Source organism: Salvelinus fontinalis, chromosome 34, assembly GCF_029448725.1.
Source record: "Salvelinus fontinalis isolate EN_2023a chromosome 34, ASM2944872v1, whole genome shotgun sequence".
NCBI classification, from domain to species: Eukaryota; Metazoa; Chordata; class Actinopteri; order Salmoniformes; family Salmonidae; genus Salvelinus; species Salvelinus fontinalis.
Genome location: NC_074698.1, coordinates 14,885,633 through 14,911,774, shown reverse-complemented (window position 1 = coordinate 14,911,774; position 26,142 = coordinate 14,885,633). Strand labels below are relative to the sequence as shown.

Here is a 26,142-nt window from a genome sequence, read left to right as displayed (position 1 = left end):
GTCTAGCTGGCCAAAGTCCAGCTGGCCAAAGTTAAGTGTATAGGATTCTTACAAAAATCTGTTAACATCTGACAGCTTGTACAGAAAGGAGAGACTAGGTCTAAAGAGGGAGGTGCCTGTCTGTACATGATGTCACTCTGAGGAAATGGCAAGGTGTTGTCCATGCATGACTTCATGCCTCTGAAGTGAACAGTCCCAGGAGGAGAAACAATCATCTGTCACTACATAAACACCAGTTACTGTCCTTTAACCAGTTTGTATTCCGCACAAGCCTCTTGTTTGAAACACTTTCAGAGAACGTCCCTTTTTAGAGATCATACAGCTCAATTTAAATGTTCCACCTGCAGTGTCCAGTCTGCCTTTTCTCTCTGAGCTTCTGTGGATTCTGCCCTGGTTTTGATCTGTAGACTCACTGTCAAAAGACACTTTAATGGGTTCTCGTCTTTTTTACACAAAGTAGAGCTAATGGATTATGTGGGAAGAATATTAAATGAGTTCCCGGAATTCTAATGAGCAGTGGGCAGCTTGGTCTTTTCCCTCAAATGCCTCTCTAATCCCTCAGTACCTTAAAGCAGAGAGTCTACAAATCATTTCTAGCACTGAAGGTTTAACATGGATTTCCTTGTCAATACTGGTGTAGAGCACCTCCACAGGCCACACAAATATGCATAAGTTAATACTAGAATATATAATCACTGGCAGCTTGGCAAATCCACTGGTGTAATACAATCCAGGGGATTTTCACAGACATCATACCTAAAGACTTCAGGGATCTAATTTAATTTCACCACAGACGCTGGGAATCCTATTATGTTTTTAGTATGAGTGGAAAAAGTCACAGTCATGACATTGAGGCTCTGCCCATGGTTATTTGTATTCTCTCAGACCGTTCGCAGCCAGGCACTGTTTGCTCATCAAAAATAGGCCACTCTATATTTTGCCTAAGCCTAACATCAAATACTACAGTATGTCCATAATTCTTTCCCCCTTTCAAAGACTGAACACAGACAGAATTACCAATGACTGATGAATCCTCCTACCTTTTTGTCACTCAGTCCAGAGACTGTGTCAGTGTATTGCTCCTGGATCATGAAGGCTGCCAGGTTGGCAGTGTAGGAGGCCAGGAAGATGACAGCGAAGAAGGCCCATACCAGGACCATGACCTTGCTGGTGGTGCCCTTGGGGTTCTCAATTGGAACAGAGTTGTTGAAGACGATGCCCCACAGCAGCCACACAGACTTCCCAATAGTGAAGGTGGGGCCTCCGGGATCTGGAGAAGACAGGATGGTGGTTGTGGTAAAGACAGAAGGGATTCAGAGAGGGCGTATATAACATGTGTTTGCATTCCATTTCAATGTCATTTAATATTTTCTGTGATATAATATAGAGTTCTTTCAACCTACTTTTCCGTGACTTTCTACCTTTGCTGATACGGGAGGGTAGAGGTAGAGGGAAAGGTGGTCGGAGCTGACACTCACCCTTGGCGCTCACCAGACTCCGGTTGTACCCCACAGGGCTGCAGTACTCAAAGATAAACACTGTGACAGCTACCACCGTTAAGCACATCACAAACATCATCACCCACACCGCCGGACTGTAGGGCTCTATAGAGGAGGAGGGAGAGAGGAATCAGAACACCTATAGAAGAATCAGAACATCTTTCTGGCAATCGTTGAAACCATGTGCTCTGACAGCTGCTTGCTAGATAATCGCAAGGACAACATGGTATTGTATTACCATAGTAGCACACTGTCAGCAGCTTCTGAAAGGGATGCTCTTTAAGAAGTATTGAAGTAAGTAGCGTAGCCTTGAACGAGCCTTGTCTTTTGCGAGTCGAACCACTCTGTAGCGTGAGGCAGCTTGTTGTACGATATATTCAGTTGTGAGTTCTAAACTCTGTCCAGAGAAAGTACTATTTGCCATCTCTGGTTTCAGATGGTAAAACAAGCTTTTTTAAGCCAAGTCATTTGTTATCTATGTAGAGAAACGTTTTGTTTATTTACATGAGCAGGTTTAACGTGCTCACCAAGAAAGGCAGAGGGTGAGACGGTCCCATTGCTCCTGGCGACCATCACACTGATCCCCGTCTCCACGAACGGCACGGAGAAGTCGATAATTTCTGAGCGCTCTTCGTTTATGGTCAGCGAGCCAATGGCCATGTCCGCCCGCTTGTATACCACCTATGGAGAACGGAAGAGGACATTTTTATGACATAGAAAGTCTACAGTCTATATGTTCCATGATCTGTAATAAATTGAACACTGTAGTAGGTGGAATTAGGGATGCCCCCTGTTGACCTGTTTGATTCATTTTATCTATCAACATTGATATGCAAGACTTAAATCCCTGTAGGTGATATACAGTGTGTACAGTATTATCCCTGATATACTACACAACCCATCCAGACAGATGCAGATAACAGCCCATGGTATCTACCCACCGATTCATGCAATGTCAACCATCATGCAATATCAATCCTAATTCCTAATCCATTAGATATTGTTGCATATAGCATAGACCTAATACCTGTTACATAAGTCCCTGGCTCCGGGTGACAAAGTGTTACCAGCAGCAATTGTGCATTGTAAACACTGGCATACCAGACACCCCCCACAAAGCAGGGGGCCCACGAGCCAATTGGGCCCCACGAGCTCTGGGGGTCCATGCGCCTGTCATTGATGTCATCATTTTGACAGTAACCCTTCAAAAAGTAATTCATAAACCTTTTACATTTTTCAGGAATGTGACTGAAAAAGTGAAAAAAAATTAATAAACTGATTAAAGGTTTAATGGGATTTCAGTGAACAAATGTTGTAAGGATCTGGGTGTAGCTGGTGCAGAGGAGTCAGGCGCAGGAGAGCAGAGATGAGTAACAAAAGGAACTTTACTCAAAAATGTAAAATACATGAAGTAACACCAAGCCCACAAACATCGGACCGGATTTCCAATAAACAAACATGCACAAAAACCATGGGGAAAATAGAGTGTTAAATAATGAACATGTAATTGGGGAATTGAAACCAGGTGTGTAAAACAAAGACAAAACAAATGGAAAATTAAAAGTGGATCGGCGATGGCTAGAAAGCCGGTGACGTCGACCGCCGAACGCCGCCTGAACAAGGAGAGGGACCGACTCCGGCGGAAGTCGTGACAAATGTTGTGGTCAAGGCTACGACAGTGCCATTGCAATGAGTGACACTTACTCAGGTGTTCAAAAGCATATATCAGACCGAGAGCCTAATGCTTATTAGGTCGTTCTTCATAAGTTTTTGTTTATAAAACCATCTCTCTGCAGAAGCGACAGTTACAGAGATGGTTAAAACAGCTTGATTGCCATAGCAACATCAAGGAAACTGGGCAGAAGGGAGTTGTGCCAGTTTTGTAACGTCTTTAATTGAGCCTCTCATTCTCCTTAATTGCCGACCGCAAGATGTTACGGAAAGAGATGAACTGTAAAGGAAGCTCTGGGGACAGGTCGTCTGGATACAGGACGGTCAATAAATTGGCAGATGCAAACAGATTATCATCTTTAGCAGACAACAGTTCTTGAGGGCTTGAACAAAAAAATGGTTTGCAACTTCGTTCATACTGGTGAATTGGCGTTTGACTTGTGTGGCTACAATATCAAGAGTCCCTTATCTCGGGTATATCTTGGCCTGTATCGTTCAAGACTAAGTTTAAATTGTGTGCAGCTGTCTTTCCTGACAGTCTCAGGAAAGACTGTCTGGGTTGGTAATTCTCAGAACAGAAAAACAGTCGGGCCCGCAGCCTGGACCTACAGGCTGTGGTGAAAACATTTACAGACAAAAAAGGAGGACTTCAGAACACCAGGGTCAGGACAGAATTAAGGTACATTTAATTGATTTAATGAAAATAACTATGAATATTGCAGCCCATTTGTGTAGTCTATTAGCCAGACAAAACCCGCTGAGTTCAACAATAAAGAGTGACTGAATTTATCCTCATGCCGACAACTTATTTTCCTATTGTTAGGCTATTTGATGTGTCATTTAAAAAAAAGGTTTATAAATAGCAGCTAAATACGGTATATAACTATAGATAGTACACTGCATAATGAAACAATCCCTAGTAAGATAGTGTCTTCAGGGTGGACTGACTGTATTGTTTGGCATTATTAGTCTGGTTTTATGCACAACTTTCTATCCAATCTGGGAGAGAGCGCGAGGACGTCTCATGTCATGCAGGTTAAGGTAGCCTATACAGGACAGTTGTATATTTCAAAAATATCTATTGGAGCTAATTAGTATGCTGTTGCATCTAATATTTATTTAACAATCTGCAATGGTTGAATTTCCAACTGTAATTACTGTAATTACATTATTGCCACGAGCCAGCAGTATAAATATTACATCATTTCGACTCCGTGTGTAGCGTTGTGAAATGTTAAGCTTAACATGAGAAAATGATGACCAAATAGGCCTACCAATAAACATTTATCCATTAGCTAATGCAAAGCTAAACCCCGGCACCACAGAAAGCCTATCATTGATTTGATAGGCATGCAGCTGCATAGACCTTGCGGAGATCCAGAGAAACTGTGTCATGCCAGTGGTTGTGAAGCTGATAACCCTATATAAAGGTTGTTGCTAGTCTAGTCAGAGTCAGTCCTGTTGTTCTACCACTGGCAGATCCTCCCTCCCTTCCCAGCAGTATGATATCTCCTCTTAATAACCTCTACTGACGTTTTCCCCTACACAACTGTAATGTTTAACATGTTGATGGACTCGCCAGTGGGTTTACAATCCATGCACTCTGCCTGGCATTGTGTCAGCCGTTACCGGTGCTACTGGCAATGCCCCAGTGAGAACAATAGCTTCCCTGAAAACTAATGTTGTAACATCAAACTCTTCCCGAACACGGTCAGCAAAAAGAATAAACTTTCAACAACTTCCTTCTGGAAATTATGGTTGGAGGATTCCAGATTTCCTGCTTATGCCCTCCTGATTCTGAAAATACACCAATGGGTTTTCGGGAAATCCAGGGAATTTATTGAAATGTTGCAACTCTACACTATAGTCTAGTTTCCCTTTATTTGGATTTGGACCATAATAACTATTTGTTTTTATTAAGGGCAATTAATTCATCGTTATTCATTACTTTTTCTTTTTAAAGTTTATCTGAACTCAGCGCCAACATTGTCACACCCTGATCTGTTTCACCTGTCTTTGTGCTTGTCTCCAACCCCCCAGGTGTCGCCCATTTGCCCCATTATGTGTATTTATACCTGTGTTCTCTGTTTGTCTGTTGCCAGTTTGTCTTGTCTCGTCAAGCCTACCAGCGGTTTCCCGTACTTCTGTTTTCTCTTTAGTCCCTGTTTTCCCGGTTTTGACCATTCTGCCTGCCCTGACCCTGAGCCTGCCTGCCGTTCTGTACCTTTCGGACTCTGCTCTAGATTACTGACCCTTGACCTATCGTTTGCCTGCCCCCTGTTTTTGTAATAAATGTTTGTTACTTCGAACTGTCTGCATCTGGGTCTTATCATGAGGTCTGATAAACATAAACCTAAATCACCAATGTCAAGAATTGAAACACGACCATTTTGAATGGTGTCTCTGAGCTCAGAGGAGGCAGAAAATGCTCTGTTATCAGTTATATGAAATGTACTAATTGATCATATTTATTTTACAGTTATATTTAATATGCAAACTTTTTAGCAGGTGGCTAATTATAATGCTTGTTAGAATAACCATCATCTCCTTACCTCTCCGATCATGCCGTTCCAACTGCCTCTGACCAGCTTGCCGTGCTTCCCGTTGGTGACCAGGTAGAGGTCGTATGAGAATTTGGTGGTTCGGGACAGCTTCTTCAGGATGTCTATGCAGAAACCCTTACAGCACAGTTTGGTGTAGGGCTCAGTATGACCTACAATACTGGGGAGACAGAGGACAAAAAAATACACTAGAATGTTTATTTAAAACATTTGCCCAATGTTGCAAGAACATTCCTAGAACGCATTTAATCTCTTCTTTAAAGGTTCTCAGAATGTTTTTTAGGTTGTGGGTGAGAACATTGTGGGGCCATAAGAAAAGATCTGTTCCCAAAACACACAAACTGTCCAGTTGTGCAGATAATTCTACAATGTTTCTTTTAGGGGGCAAAAAACATTCACCTGAAGTTGCAAGAACGTTGCTAGAACCTATTTTGTCTATTCTTTAAAGGTTTCCAGAATGTTTCCCTTGGTTGTGGGAACAGTCTGGTGGGAACATTGTGGGGACATCTGAAAAGATATGTTCCCAAAAAACAAAATCTGTTCAGTTGTGCAGATAATTCTATGTTTCTTTTAGGATAAAACAAATACAAAGTATGCTCAGATGTGATAACATGCATACAATGTTTAAGTTAGGTTGCACAGCACATTCCTATAATGTTGTAAGAATGTTGACAGAACACCTGGTCTAAGTTCTTTAAAGGTTCCCAGAACATTTAATTAAGTTATGGGAGTTGTCTGGGATGTTGCAAGAATATTCTTGTGATATTCACACAGGATGCAAAAAACATTCCCACAATGTTGCACAATTTCCAAATAAGTCAGTTATGACGTTCATAGAATATTTATTTTAGGTTTAACATAACATTCCATTGAGGTCCACACAATATACATTTGACCTTGTCTTGAAGGTCCTCAGAAATTATCAAAAATGTTATATTTAAGTTGCATTTGAAGGTGATCTAGAGACACATGGCATTTTAATTTCTTTCAAAGGACATTTGAACATTTACACATTATTTAATTCAGTCGCACACGACTCCATCACCATCATTAAGTTTGCAGATGACACGACTGTGGTAAGGCTGATCACCGATGACGAAGAGACAGCCATAGGGAGGATGTCAGAGACCTGGCAGTGTGGTGCTAGGACAGAAACTTCTCCCTCAACGTCAGCAAGACAAAAGAGCTGATCGTGGACTACAGGAAACGGAGAGCCGAGCACACCCCCATTCACATCAACAGGGCTGTAGTGGACCGGGTCGAGAGCTTCAAGTTCCTCGGTGTCCACATCACTAAGAACCTATTATGGTCCAAACACACCAACACAGTTGTGAAGAAGGCACGACAACACCTCTTCCCCCTCAGGAGGCTGAAAAGATTTGGCATGGGCCCTCAGATCCTCTAAAAGTTCTACAGCTGCACCATTGAAAGAATTGAGAGAATTTGACTGCCTGATCACCACTTGGTTTGGCAACTGCTTGGCATCCGACCGCAAGGCGCTACAGAGGATAGTGCGTATAGCCCAGTGCATCAAATGGGGCTGAGCTCCCTGCCATCCAGGGCCTCTATACCAGGCGGTGTCAGAGGAAGTTGTCAAAGACTCCAGCCACCCAAGTAGTCATAGACGGTAAGTGAGCATTTCACAGTAAAGTCTATGCCTGTTGTATTCAGTGCATGTGACAAGTACAATTTTAATTTGATCATAGGACATTTCATATGTTGACAATCTGCATATGTGGGTTCTGAACCTGCAATGTTCAGTTCTCAAGCCAGGTCTTTTATCCTCTGCAACACCAGGGAAGCTCTCTTACATTTTCTTTTTTCATCATATAGCCATGGCAGTATGGTCAGTCAGGAATTCCATTCTTCCTTTTAGTCTTCTTAGACGTGACTAAGCCAGGGAAATACTGGTAGCTGGGTTATACACCATCACATCACCCATTCTCTTTATATGCTGCGTACTTGGGGGCCCATATTTACAAAGTATCCAAGATTATGAGTGCTGATCTAGGATCACGTTTGCGTTTCAGATCGTGAAAAATAGGGCAGGGGAACCATGGGAAGCGTCTCAAAATAGGAATTATATCGAATGTGTTTTTGAAAAGTTGAACAGTCAATTTTTACACAACATTACATTTTTTACAGTTATTCTAAATTCTGCATTTGTTGGATTTATAAATTTGTACGAAATAAAGACAATATCTGTCATGACTTCTGCCGAAGTCGATGACTCTCCTTGTTCGGGCGGTGTTCGGCAGTCGACGTCGCCGGTCTTCTATCCATTTTTCATTTTCCATTTGTTTTGTCTCGTTTTCCCACACACCTGGTTCTCATTTCCCTCATTATGTGTTGTGTATTTAACCCTCTGTTTCCCCCATGTCTTTGCGCTGGGTTATGTTCAACCTGTATTTGTATTTCGTGTTCGTTTGTGTCGTGTGCTTTTGGTTCGCCAAATAAAAGGCTCCAGTTTGCAAATATCTGCTCTCCTGCACCTGACTTCCTACAGCCCTTCACGCATACCTTGACAGATAAACAATACCACACATAAAAATAACATTTGTTGTGTAACTGGGAGTCTCGTGAGTGCAAACATCCGAAGATTATTAAAGGTAAGCGATTCATTTTATTGCTTTTCCTGACTTTCGTGACCATGCTAATTTGGGGCTAGCTGTTGTAGCATTGATTGATACACTCACAAAAGCTTGGATTGCTTTTGCTACAAAGCATATTTTCAAAATCTGACACGATAGGTGGATTAACAACATCCTAAGCTGTGTTTTGGTATATTTCACTTGTGATTGCATGATTATAAATATTTTTAGTAATATTTTTGAATCTGATATGTTTGGTAATTTTCTTCTGCCTTTCAGGACCGGAACGAGGCTGTAGTTTTCTGAACATAACGCACAACCCAAATTGTTTTTTTTTGTTTGTTATAAAAGTAATATTTATCGAACAAAAATAACATTTGTTGTGTAACTGGGAGTCTCGTGAGTGCAAACATCCGAAGATTATCAAAGGTAAGCGATTCATTTTATTGCTTTTCTGACTTTCGTGACCATGCTAATTTGGGGCTAGCTGTTGTAGCATTGATTGATACACTCACAAAAGCTTGGATTGCTTTCGCTGCAAAGCATATTTTCAAAATCTGACACAATAGGCGGATTAACAAAAAGCTAAGCTGTGTTTTGGTATATTTCACTTGTGATTGCATGATTATAAATATTTTTAGTAATATTTTGTGCCCTGCAATTCAGCGGATGTGCCCCGCAAAAGGGATCCGTAGCGCAGAGAAGTTAACAAAACTCCAAAACCAAAATTACAAAATAAATAAAAGTGGGTACAAGAATCCATCGCGCACCAATACATATACGCGAACATACAAACAAACAATCTCCGACAAGGACATGATGGGAAACAGTGATGGGATTGAAACCAGGTGTGAAGGAAGACAAGACAAAATCAATGGAAAAGGAAAATGGATCAGTGATGGCTATAAGATTGGTGACGTCAAGGAGCAAGGAGAGGGACCGACTTCGGCGGAAGACGTGACAAAAATATAATACAAGAAAAAAAAACAACGTTCTTGTATTTGTTTTAACCATCATCTTTGAAATGCAAGAGAAAGGCCATGATGTACTATTCCAGCCCAAGTGCAATTTAGATTTTGGCCACTAGATGGCAGCAGTGTATGGGGCGGCAGCGTAGCCTAGTGGTTAGAGCGTTGGACTAGTAACCGAAAGATTGCAGATCAAATCCCCGAGCTGACAAGGTACAAATCTGTCGTTCTGCCCCTGAACAAGGCAGTTAACCCACTGTTCCTAGGCCATCATTGAAAACAAGAATTTGTTCTTAACTGACTTGCATAGTTAAATAAAGGTAAAACAAAAATAAATAAATGTGAAAAGTTTTAGACTGATCCAATGAACCATGGCATTTCTGTTCAAAATGTTGTATCAAGACTGTCCAAATGTGCATAATTTGTTTATTAATAACTTTTCATGTTCAACATTTTGCACTCTCCTCAAACAATAGCCTGGTATTCTTTCACTGTAATAGCTACTGTAAATTGGACAGTGCAGTTAGATTAACAAGAATGTAAGCTTTCTACCTGGAAAATGTTCTTGTTACTTACAACTTCATGCTAATCGCATTAGCCAACGTTAAGGGCTTGTAAGTAAGCATTTCATTGTAAGGTCTACAACTAAAAATTCAAAGATTTGATTTGATATTTATTGGACCGTTAGAATGTTGGAGTCAAAATGACTAGGTTTGGCTTGAAGGGGTTCCATCCAGGCCAGGGTTTTCTAGTGTTAAGGCAAAGTGTTAAGTACCTAGATACTGTTAAGTACCTAGATTCCTAGATCTGAAAGGAACAGCTATGATTGAATCAAGAATGCAGACAACAAAAATATTGTTGTGAAATGTAATTAATCTACTCACGGCTATCGGTTTTCTGTATGTGAATATTGGTTTGTTTGTTACCATTGCAGCTTGTTGTTGATTGAGACAGACAGGGTGTGAGTTGATTAACATAAAGGTGGCCATTTGTCGCTCATCCAGGGATATTAATCGGTGGAGAAATGCTATTGGTTGAGAGTTTTTGGGGATATTCACAAGTCTTCACCTGATTCATGTTCTTATTGAATAACGACTACAGAGCTCCTGTACATGGATTGGATGTGAATGGAAGAGATGAGTGACCAATAGCATGTCATAATGATTCGATAATGCATGGGGATGAATTAGGAACTCAGCTAATGTGGCCATTTTCAATCAAGATAGTCGATGCACCAATTCCACCCATCAGGTTACAAACAGTAAAAACATTGTTGTAAACACATCTATTCTGGTTTCATAAAAGCCCATCGTTAACTTCATGCTCCTGGAGCAATAGAACAAGAGGCTTCAGCTTATATGGCAAACATCTCATTAGCATGATTTCCTAAAGGAGCTGTAGGAGGAAGAAACATACCAGAAGAAGGTGGAGGAGGGAGAGTGACAGAGAGAAACAGAATGGTATAAAAAGACTTCCTTGATGTGTGCCCAGGAGCTGACGTCAGGAGTGGGGTTGCAGGGAGAACTGGAGGGACTGGGCGGCTCCACAGGCCTGCGCATTATGTCATGGCTGCGACAGATGGACGGACAGCTGGGGCTGACCAAAACAAATCTGACACAAATTAATCACAAACAAACAAAGGCAGGAGTGAAACACAATGCTGGATTATTTGCTGCATGGCTAATGGCGGGCTTGTCCATGGCAGATAACCAGCCTACATACTCAATCCTGTAGACCTTGCCCCATTACCAATGTCTTTTGGGGCTTAAAGCAATACTTCCTCTTCAGGCATTGCTCTGTCTCTTTATCTCGACCCCCCCCCCCCCCCCCCCCCCCCCCCCACGTTCCCTATCCTGGGCGAAACGATTTGACCTAAACCTCAATGCAACATACACATCCTTATGCTAAACCATGGTAACGAAGTGTACACCAGCATGGGGCCCACCACATGTGGAGCGGCTGGAATGACCCTAACAAAGTGAGCTTTACCTGTATACACAACCACTTTAATGAGAGCGAGAGAGAGAGAGAGAGAGAGAGAGAGAGAGAGAGAGAGAGAGAGAGAGAGAGAGAGAGAGAGAGAGAGAGAGAGAGAGAGAGAGAGAGAGAGAGAATCCAGGGGAACTAAATGGACAGCACTAGCTGTGCATATCAAGTGGAGGAAGCTGACGCTGGTATAATCCATTCCTCTAAATTATCAACAGGATTACCAGGAATGTGATGAGGAAAATGTCCTCCAGTTTCACACTAACTGGATTATGGGAGCGTCGTTGGAATATGTGGGTGGAAACATAGTGACGTCATTAACAGTGTGTTGGAGACTTGAACATGGTTCAAATTAAACATTGCCTCTCGGGGGTCCCCAGCGTCTCTTAGGAGCACACAATGTCTCTTGGAGGCGCAAAACGTTGACGTATTTGACTTTTTTCAAGGGACCACATTGATATTGCAGCAGTTCGAGGATGTTAGGCACCTCCAGTATAGAGCTAAGGAGAAAACAGACAGCCAGAAAGAGGAGGGGCTCATTCCATAGCTCACTGACAGTGGCACATAGGGAGGGGCGGTGTGGGGGACCAAGTGAAACATGATGAGATGCAGAGAGCACTAATGACACATCACCCTTAACCTCCCTCAGACCTTCAGACTAATGGAGTGTGCCCTCAGCCCTCAGACACATGGGAAGAGGAGGAGGGCGAGGGGCAATGAGACGCGCAGACAGCCGATGGAGGCGCAGAGCTGCAGCCGCAACAAAAGGAAACAAATGAAGTGTTTGGAGGAAACTAGCGAGTGGTGTGAGACATCGCAGAGTAAACAGACAGGTCCCAACATCCCCTGTCTCACCAGCTGCCAGGGATCACCGCTGGGAAGTTAAGTGGGCTTCTGATTAAATCCAAACAGGTTTGGGAATATAAGACAATATGTGTGCGTGTGTGTGTGTTTGTGGTGTGTGTTTGTGTGCATGTGGTGTGTGTTTGTGCGCGCACATGTGTGTTTGCTACAAATGTGTGTGTGTTGTTGTCACCACAAAAACAATTATTTGTGTAAATGGGAATCTGCTTGTTGTCTGAAGGAAATCCAAAGGCTCAGTTGTTTTGTGTCCCTATATCCAGCAGGAATCCCTTGAAACATTCACCTTTGAAACAAACTTAATTGGACCACGGTGCTGTGGATTGTTCCTGCCAATGTGTGGCTCGGGGGGCTCACCCACTGCTGAACCCAGTCTCAGTTTTAATCAAATCAACGTATTATCATCTCGCTCTCATTAGGCAAAATTGTTATAAGATGACATCATCGTCTAACGTCAACGCTACTGTTCACCTAGGGATCACCAGCAATGGCAAGAGGCTAATGCGCTGACGTGTGGTCACTGTAAGGGTCTGTAACAAGCTAGTGAAGTGAAAAACATCACAAAGAGCTTTACAGAAGAATAGGACTTGTCTCTCTGGACAACCTGACACATAAGGAGGAGTTATATCAGTCTGACCACAGTGGAGCAGAGTGAACAGAGTGACTGTTTGTTTTGTCTCTTCAAGGAGGAATAAGCGTGTCTCCATGCGAAGCCGCACAGATGGTCCGGTACGCAGGCTTCCTCGTTTCTCTCGTCTGCTGAGGGCTTGAGGGATTGGAACAGAGGGCCCAGAAATACTCCCGCCTGACGGATGGCTCGTGGCGCTGGCACCCAGCTCGGAAGAGTCGTGTAGGTGTGAGTTATGGGCGATACGGGTCTCAGCGGGAGTCTTGGGGCATGGAAGCGGTTTCTGAGAGAGGCCGCTGATGGCCCTTAATAAATGAAAATGCCAGGTCCTCTAGCTCCCTGTCCTGCCGGCCAGGAAATATGACTGGCGGCCAGGATTTTAAAAACACCACAGCCCTGGGGTCCATTATTAGCATCAGCCCCCAGGGCTGGTCTTTAGTGGCATGGCTGTTGGTGTTTTACCATTATCAATCATTGGGCCTCTATCTCAACCCACTAACTGCATCATTTAGTTGCTTACTTGGTTTAGCCAATTTCTCCCATATGAACTCAAGGAAAATGTTTCATTGTTCAACATGGCAAACTGCAATCTAAGTCAAGACAAAACACACTAGAACTATGCAGATTATAATAATGGGGTGTTTTGGTCAGTGCAAGCTAAAAAAATATCTGGTCTGCTTCCCAAGCAGATTTTCACTGAATTGAGCTCATCCCCTCTTCTCATTAACAACCATTGTCAGTAATGGATCATGTTTCCTTTCCCCATATCCATTCACGAATGAACATCACTATCAGTCTTTAGGTGTCCAGGATTGATGAGGTGGCGTAATCGGCCCATCTAATTGATATCCCAGCAAGCAGCACATATATTTCCCTTATTGGGTCACTGTGATTACTGTGATGTCGCACTCTGGCTGTCTGCTTTAATGAAGATCTCACCCCATTGTATGATAAGGACTCATGACTGGGCTAATGGTAGGGGAAGAGACTGTTCATCCTATTCACACCTAATGGCACTCTCCAAGTTACAGTCCAAATGAATCAACCACAGCATGTTCTACATGTTGGAGCTGTCATTAATATGGTGTCTGTGGTAGTTCTTAGCTCAGTTTACGTTCAACAAGTAGTGGCAACAGTCATTCAGGGAAGGTGTGGGAGAGCCCCACCTGATTTGAGCCAACTCGTTCAGCTAAATAATGTGTTGCCTGTTTCGCATGTAATTTTGGGATTAATATGTGTCACATATCAGTTTGCAAACAATAAAAAATAAATTAAAATTGTTAATAAAGCAGCTTACAAACATGGTCTCTTTTTTGATTTCTTGAGTAAGACAGCTCCAAAATGCAGGTGTTTCAGCCTAGCTCAGTGCTCTCTGTGGTGGTGGGGCAGCCAGCGGAAAATATGGGGAGTTGGTGATGTTCTTTAGTTGCGCCGTGATTGGCGTGTGTGTTCTGTCACTCATGGGGACACTGAAGCAAAATCTACAGAGAGAGCTCGAAAATTCAAAACCCATTAGGTGCTGCAATAGAGTTACATTAGAAGTGTCCATCCAAGAAGGCTCAAGGTCATTGGCCACAGATAAAATGATGTCAAATCACATTATATCTACCATAGCTTTGATTGGACTGATCATGTCAACATCATACTTTCAAAATCTTAGCTAGCAAGCTGGACAAGCAGTCATCATCATGAATTACGTCAATCTACTGGCAAATTATTTTCAATCCTTGTCATCATTAACATCTGCTAACCATGTGTATGTGACCAATACAATTTGATTTGAACAGTTTGTGGGCACTGTTTGTCACCATTATAGTGCAATTCATGTATTATTTAGTGTTGTGTTGTGTAGTGGCTTTGCTGGCATGCAGCTAAAAATGTTTTGGGGAGTTTTCCCCACCAAGATATACATGCTAAAATCGCCACTGACAACAAGTAATGGTTAGTGAAACACGATAATGGATGTACATCACCATAGTAATACACTACACTTTTATGCTCTGTTTCATTCTTCTCATCAGAAAAAGTTTGTCGTCATTAATATCAGAGAGGAATATTGTTCCACTCACGTCTCTGTCTTGTTGGACTGGCGGCGGCAGGGCACAGTGTTGCTGACACAGGTCCCAGTCATGGGGTCGACAGCCTCCACTATGACAAAGGGACGTTCCTCCAGTGTGGCCACAGTCAAGTGTCTGTTATCTGATACGGGCTCCAGATAGGTGCCGTAGCGAGGCCACACCGGGTATCTCATCTGCAGGATCCCCATCTCATAGTTCCCCACCTGGAAGAGGAGAGAGAGATGGGAAAATAACAGGCATGAGTCATACTTTAGCTTATCGGTATTCAAACCTGCAATACAATCACATCTCAAACTACTCCTCAGAGATTCGTGTCTGATTTCCATGCAGCCGTGTGGGAAATGCCAGGATAGATTAAGTCGAGGAAATGTTATTTCCAGGTCTGCATTTTTTGTTATCAATTTTCCTGTGTATTATATTATAGAAAAAACTAAATACATTTTACTGTTGAATGCTAAGTGATGGATTCTCTCATTTCCACAAGGAAAACATACAGTCGATCAAATATATATGAGGATGCAGAAAGACAAGATCTTTGCCAATTTTAAATAGACCTCAACAATCCTGAGGCAAACACTGAGGAGTTGCACCACCTGTGACGTCTCCTTGCACTAAGTTAGAGAAGTTTGTCTAGTCTCACTCTGAACATCTGTACTTAAGCTGTGAGGATCAGCCGGTCACAGAGGACCAAACTCTTCATCTGTTGTTTCCTCCATTACCAAACACAGTTGTCCATCTCAGTGGTGAGGAAGTAGTTCAGTATGCTGAACAGCACTTCTCTGCTTCATTGCAGTGACTCCGAAAAAAAGTGATCACACACAGTAATTAAACTGTGGCTTTCACAGAGCCCAAAGCAGTAACACTTTTATTATTGTTCTCTATGGTTTTATGTGTTGAGAATGAGGTTGTAAACTTTTACATAGTGATGATGATTTAACCGTTCTTAATGGCACACATATTGTGAGTTGTTTAAGTTGTTTAAGGTTAAACAAAGAGTCAAATAAGTATTCTCTCCAGAATGTTTTTGTGTTAATTGTTTTTTATGCCTCGTAATTATTACGGAGATACATTAAAATGGATCGTGAACTGTGTTTATAATTGTATTCATTGTTACTGTGTTTGAGAATAGAGCACATTAACCATCTTTTATGTTTCTGTCAATATTGTAATGACCCGGCTGGGTCATAAAAGGAAAAGAGACGGACTCTAGGTGTGCAGGTCAGAACACAGGTTTATTCCTAAACTGGGCTATTGTTCAGGCCACAGCCCACGGCGCTAAATGCCGAACATACACAATTATACCATGTCGAGTTAAGGGTCACTCTCATAGAAACAGATCAAGGCCCCGAACAGAAGAGAGAGAGATGAGACAGTAATCCCTATTTATGCATTTCCAAACCCCGCGGGATTACCCATCATACCCCCCCAACCTTTCCATCTGTCCTGACATATTTAACCCCTGCTAGTAGCCATGAGAACCATAACACACCCACAAACACAGAACACAATACCGGGTCGTTACATAGCCCCCCCATTTCTAAACCCTAGCCCCTAGGGTTACACAACAAAATCCATAAAACGACCCGGAGGTCGCATCAGTCTCTTGGGCCTCCCCGTGACTCTCACCGGTGAACCCCCAGAACACTCCTCTGCCCCAATGTCATTTCCAGCGCCCTCTGAAGAAGCAGCCCCCTCCCCAGGCTCAGGTTGCGCTAGAGTCTCCTCGTTAGACTGTTCCCGTGGGCTCACATCAAAGACCTCACTCCCATTCCCTACCGTTTTCCTCCCTCTGTAGGGTGCCAATCGATCCCGGTGGACCACCACCTTCCTGCTCCGTGGGGTGACCTCCACCCGCTTCTAACCGGTTCTGCAGACGACACACATAGTTCGGGCCAGGCAAAACCCCGTCGTCATTATCAGGAAGGTGGCCAAACGTCAGTTCGGCTGGGGTGCGCAACTCACGACCTAACATTAGTAGTGCTGGGGAGCACGCAGTCGATTCTTGAACAGCCGACCTACACGCCATAAGAATAAACGGCAAGTGGGTGTCCCAATCTCTCTGGTGTTTTGAGGTAACGATGGCCAGCTGCTATGCTAATGTTCTGTTAAATCTTTCCACCAGCCCATCACTCTGGGGGTGAAGCGGAGTAGTGCGCGTCTTCTCCGCGCCTAACCGCCTACACAACTCTGAGAACACCCGTGACTCGAAGTTTCTCCCCTGGTCGCTGTGAATAGACTGTGGCACCCCAAACCGACTGATTATTCCCCCCACCAACGCATCAGCTACTGTCTCTGCCTCCTGGTCTGGGAGAGCCTAAGCCTCCGGCCACTTGGTGAAGTAGTCCATAGCGGTTAGAATCCACCTGTTACCGCTGTCTGTGGTTGGAAACGGCCCTACTATGTCTACCCCCAGTCTCTCCATGGGCTCCCCTACTGGGAATTGTTGTAGGAGGGCTTGTGACTGACCTGGAGGTCCTTTTTTAGCAGCACACTCGTCGCACTGCCTACAAAAGTACTCAACATCCCTCCTGTGCCTAGCCCAATAGAAGCCTTTACGCACGCGCTTTAATGTTTTGGAGACCCCAAAATGCCCTGCGCCTACTCCCCCATGAAGCTGCTGTAACACGCTCCCCTGCAGCCTTTTGGGCACCACTACCTGCCACGTAATATCTCCAGTCGCTGGCTTTTTCCACCCCCTCTGGAGCACTCCCTCAGCCACTCTAAGGACTGTGAATTTAGCCCACAGTCCTTTGGTGACTAGTGATAGAGGGCTACTTCCCCCCACGGCGGTCGTCTTCTCTCTTCCACCCACCGCAGCACAGGACGCAGCTCTGCGTCCTCCTCCTGGCGACGCCTCCACTCCCCAACGTCCACAGCCTCAAGCTCCCGGCACTCTGTCACACTCAGCTGACTCACCGTGGCGGTGACTCCCTCCTCCCTGCACAGTTCTCTCTCTCGCTCCACCCGTTTGGCGCAGTACCCACAGCCATCCTCAGCACACGGGCGGCGGGACAAGGCGTCTGCATTGCTGTGGCGAAGGCCGGCTCTGTGCTCCACCTGGAAGTCGTAGGGTTGCAGCTCCTCCAGCCAGCGGGCAATCTGACCCTCTGGCTCCTTGAAGGAGAGAAGCCACTGCAGGGCGGAGTGATCCGTCCGGACCACAAATGGCAGGCCCCCCAGGTAGTACTTGAAATGGCGTACTGCTGCCAAGACAGCCAAAAGTTCTCTCCTTGTCACGCAGTAGCGTTTTTCAGCCTTATCAAAAGTTCTGCTGTAATAAGCTACTACGTGTTCCCCATCAGGACCACGCTGAGCCAGCACAGCCCCCAAACCCTCATTGCTTGCGTCGGTGTCCAGGATGAACGGACGGTTCGGGTCTGGTGAGGCCAGGACAGGGGCCTCCATCAGGGCACGTTTGAGGGCCTCAAACGCCCGCTGGTGCTCTTCGGTCCACTGAAAAACAGTGTCCTCCTTGAGAAGGTGGTTCAAAGGAGCCGCTACCCCCGCAAACCCCTTCACAAACCTACGATAGTAGGATGCCAGCCCCAGGAAGCTCTTAACCTCTTTTTTCCCCCCTGGAACTGGCCACCCACTTACAGCCTCTACTTTGTCTGGCATCGTGCTGATGCCCTCACCACCCAGCTGATGCCCCAGGAACGCCACCTCCCTTTGCATGAAATGGCACTTTCCCGGATGTAATTTTAGCCCCGCCCCCGAGATCCTCTCCAACACTCGCCTAATTGCCCCCAGTGCCCCCTCAAATGATGTGCCGTGCACCAATATGTCGTCTAGGTACACAACACACACGTCTCTCGGAACCCCCGCCAGCACTCTGTCCATGAGCCTCTCAAAGGTGGCAGGAGCATTACAGAGCCCGAAGCACAGCACCTTGAACTGCCAATGGCCCCTATCTGTGGAGAAGGCCGTTTTTTCACGTGCCCCTGGCGAGAGGGGCACCTGCCAGTAGCCACTGCGCAGATCAAGGGAGGAGAACCACGAGGACCCTCTCACGTGGTCTAGCGACTCATCAATCCTCGGTAGGGGATAAGAGTCTTTAGTGGTGACAGAATTTAGGCCCCTGTAGTCAACACAAAACCTAAGTTTACCCCCTTTCTTAGGCACCATGACGACCGGCGCGGACCATGGGCTATCTGATGGCTCAATGAAATCAGCCCGCAACTTTTCAACAATAGCAGTGTCTGCTGCTTCCCTCCTGGCAAGGGGAATACGACGGGGCCGAATTTTAATGGGTCGGGCGTCCCCAGTGTCTATTTCGTGCTGAACTAGGTGCGTTTGTCCTACCTCATCTTCCCCCCAAGCGAAGCTATCTTTAAAGTCCAACAGCAGCTGCTTTAACTGTCTCTGTTGTCTCTCATCCAGACCCTGACAGTTCCTCAGCCACACAGCCTCGACGGCGTCGATAGCATCCTCCTTCCCCCCGTCGGGCTGATGGGGTGAAGGAGCCAGTGTGTTTTGGGCTACTGGGCTGCCTGTGCTTGCACCATGATGGGGAGTGAAGGCCGTCGCCGCCGGAGACAGCTGCTGGGATGGCACAACGACCAAGGGAGCAGCCGGGATGACCGGTGGAGTTTCTGCAAGCTTGGAGGAAGACGGAGGGACAGCCCTGCCCCCTGCTGGCCCTCCCGAAGGCGACATTCCCACTGTGGGCCCCCCCGACAGCCTCAAAGTGCCCGACGCTAAGTCCAACTGAGCCCCACAGTTTTTCAAAAAGTCCATTCCCAGTATACAGGGGTCCTGCACCGCTGCTACCCACACCGAACACCCCACAGTTCTCCCCCCCACAGTCACAGATAGCTGACACTTCCCTAACATGGGGGCTAGCTCCCCCGTGACAGTCCGTAGCTGGACATGGGTCGGCTCCACCCGCACCCCAACAGGTAGTATGTCTGGTCTCACCAGGGTTACTGTAGAGCCCGTGTCGACCAGGGCCAAACATTCCACCCCCTCTACTGACATTGCAGAAGTCCCCAACGGTGGTACGTCCCACCACAACTACCGGACTAGGAAACACGGCGGCAGCTACACCCTGGGGGAGCAGGTCCCCACCCTCTTGTCTGCGCTGCTGGGTACCTCTTTTGCTTACAGTGGCTTCGGGGGCGGGGGGGTGGGCCCGCGCTGCCCCCTGTGCGAGAACCCGCTGTCGTTTCCCTGGTGACAGGAGAATCTGCCACACTCCCGCTGAATGTGGCCAGGCTGGCCACAACCCCAGCAGACAATAGGAGTTGAGCTGACACTGCGACGTTGCCTGGAGCCCCTCTCCATGACAAGCGAAGCAGTCTTGACTAGCCCGCCCAACTCGTCAACCCACTCTGGTTTTGTGACCCCTGGCATCCCAGCCACCGCTGCTCTCACCTCTGGTTGACTGGCGACTTCCACTCTCACTCCCTCACCCCAGATCAGCTCCCTCTTCCTGGCTATCTCCACTGCAGCCCGCAGAGATGGTGGGTCCGCCATCTGAACATGCTTACCCAGTTCGGTGGAAGAAAGCGCTCTAATAAAACTGTCCCGTGCCAGCTCGTCTTGCACCCCAATCGGCATAGTTGCATAAGCCCGCCTGGTCAGGCTCAGAATACCACTTGCCAACGCCTTTAATGATTCCCCCTGAAGTCTCTTTTTGTTACTCAGTTCAATCCGCAGCATGTTGGGCTGCGCGTTGCTGCCGAAACGGCCCCCCAATGCCTCCACTAGCGCACCGTAGTCGCCCCTCTCGTCCGGGGCTAGCGTTAACAGGCATTCCGACGCCTCCTCTGCCAGGCTCAGGGCAAGCTGTAATGCTTTCGTCTCGTCAGAACACAATACCGGGTCGTTACAATATATTGGCGGATTGTCACACGTATCATCAACAAAAGCCTGCAGGGTAAAACCATTTCATTGCTCACATTAACAACATTTAACAACATGTTTGTGTTCAATCAACTACCTCTACAATGGCAGAATACTGGTCAATAACTTTTTAGAATGTATGGATTGCACTGCCATCTTTAATTCATGTCAGGGGTCACTAAAATGATGCTTGGCCAACTCTGAGGCATCTAAGATGCAATAAAGTGAGCATTGAAAGTTACAACCTTACAATAACAATAATAATATTTGACATTTCCCGGCTGCCGAGTGGGGCAGTGGTCTAAGGCACTGCATCTCAGTGTTAGAGGGGTCACTGGTTCAAATCCAGGCTGTATCACATGGGTCTAAGGCACTGCATCTCATTGCTAGAGGAGTCACTACAGACACCCTGTTTCAAATCCAGACTGTATCACAGCGGTCTAAGGCACTGCATCTTAGTGCTAGAGGAGTCACTACAGACACCCTGGTTCAAATCCAGGCTGTATCACAGCGGTCCAAGGCACTGCATCTCAGTGCTAGAGGAGTCACTACAGACACCCTGGTTCAAATCCAGGCTGTATCACAGCGGTCTAAGGCACTGCATCTCAGTGCTAGAGGAGTCACTACAGACACCCTGGTTCAAATCCAGGCTGTATCACAACCGGCTGTGATTGGGAGTGCCATAGGGCGGCGCACAATTGGCCCAGCATTGTCCAGATTTGGCCGGCGTAGGCCACCATTGAAAATAAGAATTTGTTCTTAACTGACTTGCCTAGTTAAATAAAGGTTACATTTAATAAAAAATACATTATTTTACAGCAGTCAAAGACTGCATAATTCTGCTTACTTTGGAAAATGTTTGGCTGTCCTAAACGTTTTATCAGGAGGCCAACCCGTACCACTGACAAATGCCTTTGCTTCATAATGCTCTCTCCTACTAATACTGGAGGTTATCTGATTATTGCAGTCATTATTGTCAGATGTCATAAAGGACAACAAAATACAACTATTAGAATATCCTCTGTTTTACTGGTATGCTTAGTTATTCCTGTCTCTCCTGCCGGACTATTGATTAATCCTCTTGTTTTACTTTCCCCCAGTTTATGGGCCTTGTCAATGGATCACAATGGTAAAGGAGAGCGTAAGAGTGTCCCCTCACTCTTTTTACTGGCTTTACAGAGCCAAACCTCTTTGTTTGTGTCAAAGACCAGACTTGTCAGTGTGCCTTTGTAACATATTGGAGATGAGAGAGGAAGCCAAGATCTCAAATACCTATAGCCTGTCTGGATCCCCAGATCTCTCTCCTTCTCATCTTCTTCTTCTTCTTCTTCTTCTTCTTCTTCTTCTTCTTCTTCTTCTTCTTCTTCTTCTTCTTCTTCTTCTTCTTCTTCTTCTTCTTCTTCTTCTTCTTCTTCTTCTTCTTCTTCTTCTTCTTCTTCTTCTTCTTCTTCTTCTTCTTCTTCTTCTTCTTCTTATCTTCTTCTTCTTCTCCTCTTCTTCTCCTTCTCTTCTCCTTCTCTTCTTCTCCTCCTCTCCTTCTCCTCCTCTTTGTCTTCATCTTCTTCTCTTCATCTCCTCCTCTTCTTCTCCTTCTCCTTTTCTTCTTCTTCTCTTCGTCTTCCCCTTCTATTCTTCTTCTTCTTCTCCTTCTCTTCTTATTCTCTTCTTCTTCTCTTCTTCTCATTGTCTTCTCCTTCTCTTCTTATTCTCTTCTTCTTCTCTTCTTCTCATTGTCTTCTCCTTCTCTTCTTATTCTCTTCTTCTTCTCTTCTTCTCATTGCCTTCTCCTTCTCTTCTTCTCATTGTCTTCTCCTTCTCTTCTTCTCCTTTTCTTCTTCTCTTCTCCTCGTCTTCTCCTTCTCTTTACCTTTTCTTGTTCTCCTTCTTCATCTTCTCTTCTTCTTCCTCTTCTCTTCTTTTCTTATTCTCCCCCCCTTCTCCTTCTCTTCTACTTCTTTTCTTCTTGTCTTCTTCTCCTCTTCTACTTCTTTTCTTCTTGTCTTCTTCTCCTTCTCTTCTACTTCTCTTCTTCTTCTTATCTTCTCTACTTCTCCTTCTCCTTCTCTTCTTCTTTGAGCCTCAATTCGTTGGGGCATGGACTCTACAAGGTGTCGAAAGCATTCCATAGGGATTCTGGCCCATGTTGACTCCAATGCTTAGTTATGATTTTCCCTGATACACATGGGAAACTGTTGAGCGTGAAAACCCCATCAACGTTGCTGTTCTTGACACACTCAAACCAGTGCCCTTGGCACCTAATACCATACCCTGTGAAGGGAATTAAACATTTTGTCTTGGCCATTCACCCTCTGAATGGCACACATACACAATCCATGTCTCAATTGTTTCAAGGGTAAAAAAGTATTATTTAACCTGCCTCCTCCCCTTCATCTACACTGATTGAAGTGGATTTAACAAGTGACATCAATAAGGGATCATATCTTTCATCTGGATTCACCTGGTCAGTCTGTCATGGAAAGAGCAGGTGTTCCTAATGTTTTATACACTCAGTGTAAGTCTGCCTCATTGATCCTCTTTGATCTCCAATGAGCTGAGCTGCGTGTGTGTGTGTGTGTGTGTGGGGGGGGGGGGTTGTTTCTGAGATGGCTGAACACAATACGATGAGTGGCTGGGACTTCTAGTAGAAATGACAAAAGCAATCAGAAGGAGAGATTGATTCTAAGCTCTTGGTGAAAAGACACAAGTAGTTTATCAGCTTTAAAAGGAAAAGAGAGCGTAAGAGTGTTCCCTCACTCTTTTTACTGGCTTTACAGAGCCAAACCTCATTGTTTGTGTCAAAGAACAGACTTGTCAGTGTGCCTTTGTAACATGTTGGAGATGAGAGAGGAAGCCAAGATCTCAAATACCTATAGCCTGAGCTTTGATAATACTTGGAGTGAGCAATGTTCCTAATGATTTGGTATTTTTGGTATTTTATTAGGATCCTCATTAGCTGTTGTCAAATCCAGAAACATACTTTAAGGCTCAGACTGGCTAAAATTAAGGAGAGAGAAAGACTTCTTCTCCTTCTCCTCTTCTCTTCCTCTTCTTTTCTTCTCCTCCTCTTCTTCTTCTTCCTCTTCTCCTCCTCTTCGTATTCTCCTTCTCTTCTTCTCTGAGCCTCAATTCGTTGGTGTATGGACTCTACAAGGTGTCAAAAGCGTTCCATAGGGATTCTGGCCCATGTTGACTCCAATGCTTCTCACTGTTGTGTCAAGTTAGCTGGATGTCCCTATGGATCCTGGTGGATCATTCCTGATACACATGGGAAACTGTTGAGCGTGAAAAACCCAGCAGTGTTGCAGTTCTTGACACACTCAAACCAGTGTGCCTGGCACCTACTACCATACCCTGTTCAAAGGCACTTAAATATTTTGTCTTGCCCATTCACCCTCTGAATGGCACACATACACAATCCATGTCTCAATTGTCTTAAGGGTAAAAAAGTATTATTTAACCTGTCTCCTCCCCTTCATCTACACTGATTGAAGTGGATTTAACAAGTGACATCAATAAGGGATCATAGCTTTCACCTGGATTCACCTGGTCAGTCTATGTCATGGAAAGAGCAGGTGTTCCTAATGTTTTGTACACTCAGTGTAAGTCTGCCTCCTTGATCTGCAATGAATGAGCATGTTTTCTTGTTATTCTTTTGAAGTATCACTCCAGGTAATTTTTTGAGTAGCTCAGATATTTCCAGTAACAGTTTCAAGATGCGTCTTTTAGATCACGTCCAGCAGTAAGCTTGTTGACTTCTCAACCTGAAAGTGGACTCACTATACTGCAACAGCTACAGCGCATTCATTTTCTGTTGTATTTTTAACTGCACAAGCTGTCAATAGACTACTACTCTCTCTCTCTCTCTGACCAACCACACATCTGATAGCCTTCAGTACAGCGCACTGTCAGACCCTCCAATTACAGAGGCATAGGCCTCAGTTTCAATAACATACCTGAAATTAATAGGAACCAACCTTGAGAGAACATCGATGGCACGTAATAAGCTGGAGGAGGCCCGGAGCTGTTTACCCAGAGATGTGGTTTGGCCCAACATGCTCTGACACACATCAACCTCCATTCAACCACTGACTACATTTAAGGAAGAAAACCGACCTCCACCTCCCTTCAGTGTCTACTCCCTACTGGGAACCCCCTGACAATATCAACCGTCAATAAAAAGGGCATTACGGGTAGAGGGAAGGTGTGTTGTGAAGGTGGGATGAATATGTGAGACAAGGTTCTGTTCGCTAAGAGTCGGTGGCTCTGAGGTAGTGGAACGCTAGGCAGGCTCATTTGAATAGCTGGTGCTTATAGGGAGATTGTCAGACGTGTAATCACACTAGGCCTGTGGTATGGAGAGATACCGGGTGTAGTGGCCGTTTAGGACACTGTGATTGGTAGGAGGCAGTTAGAGCAAAATGCTAGCCTATTAGGTGGACAGTCTGTATTTTGTAACAAGTGATGTAAAGGAAACGTAACAGCCCACATTATGCCCAAGTCAAGACCTGTCAGTGATAGTTCATGAAAATACACAGTGAATGAGGCAGTAATTCATGTGTTGTTAATAACACTTTTTTGTGTTTTTTCCTTTCGTAATGTGCAGGCTATATAGCCGTATTAACTTGTGGTCAGATAACACAAAGAACAACCCTAGTTTTACTGATTGGGAGGAATATAATGAAGTGTAATGTCTCACCTTATCCCACTGTCTCTCTCGATCTAAGGTGATGATGACCATAGCTGGGTTGATCAGGTACCCTTCAGGGTTGAACGAGAAGTCGTTGTGCTCCCATGTTACGTTTAACATGTGCCTGAAAACAAGGGAAATCAATCAAAGAGTTAAATACTCATTACAACATTATACTAATAGTCGTTAATGTCCATTAATCCAATCTTCCAATGGTTTCATCCTATTTCTAAAGCACTACCTGCTGCTTGTTGTGTACATAGCTATCGACATGTTGTGAACTCCCTGTCATCACGCACTGCGAGGCTGCTCTCTCACCTCTCCTCCCTCTCTCTCTCAGTCCAGCAGAGGTGATGAAAGCATGCTGGGTAATGAACGGGCCCTCTGTCTAGTCCATGTGAAAGTCTCGTTTAATCTGGTAATCTGTGATAATCTTATTAACAGGCGGGGTGATTTATAATCAAAAGCTCATTAAAAAGAGACCTAATTAAATGAGGTGTTGAATCTATTGACCACCGAGGAGAGAGCGAGGCACTGCACCATTTGAAGGGGCTCCCTTTGAATAGGGAGGTCTGTGAGAAAGAACAACATTGTGCCAGAGAGGGAAATAAAGGAGTGGAGAGCAGACGAAGAGTGCTATACCTGGCTTTGTTCTGCCTGCCGGACCCTCATATTACCAACTTTGGTCATTGTTATTCCACTCAGGATTTTTTGGTCTTTAAAGTGGAAAATCGTATGGGTTGGAAACAGCAGCATGACTCAAATCAA

General features: G+C 44.9%; 1 protein-coding gene across 2 annotated transcripts in view; it reads right to left on the bottom strand.

The window, feature by feature from the left end:
* Positions 1-26,142, bottom strand: part of LOC129833247 (glutamate receptor ionotropic, NMDA 2C-like) — a 91,824-nt gene that overhangs the window by 5,578 nt on the left and 60,104 nt on the right. Inside the window, exons 4-9 of one of the 2 annotated variants that reach the window (XM_055897690.1) lie at positions 25,384-25,498; positions 14,835-15,046; positions 5,723-5,891; positions 2,027-2,180; positions 1,404-1,604; positions 1,041-1,270 (exon numbers count right to left, since the gene is read on the bottom strand). In XM_055897690.1, coding sequence (XP_055753665.1) covers positions 1,041-1,270; positions 1,404-1,604; positions 2,027-2,180; positions 5,723-5,891; positions 14,835-15,046; positions 25,384-25,498 — 1,081 coding nt within the window. The remainder of the gene's footprint in view (positions 1-1,040; positions 1,271-1,403; positions 1,605-2,026; positions 2,181-5,722; positions 5,892-14,834; positions 15,047-25,383; positions 25,499-26,142) is intronic. The other variant, XM_055897691.1, reaches the window with a different exon arrangement.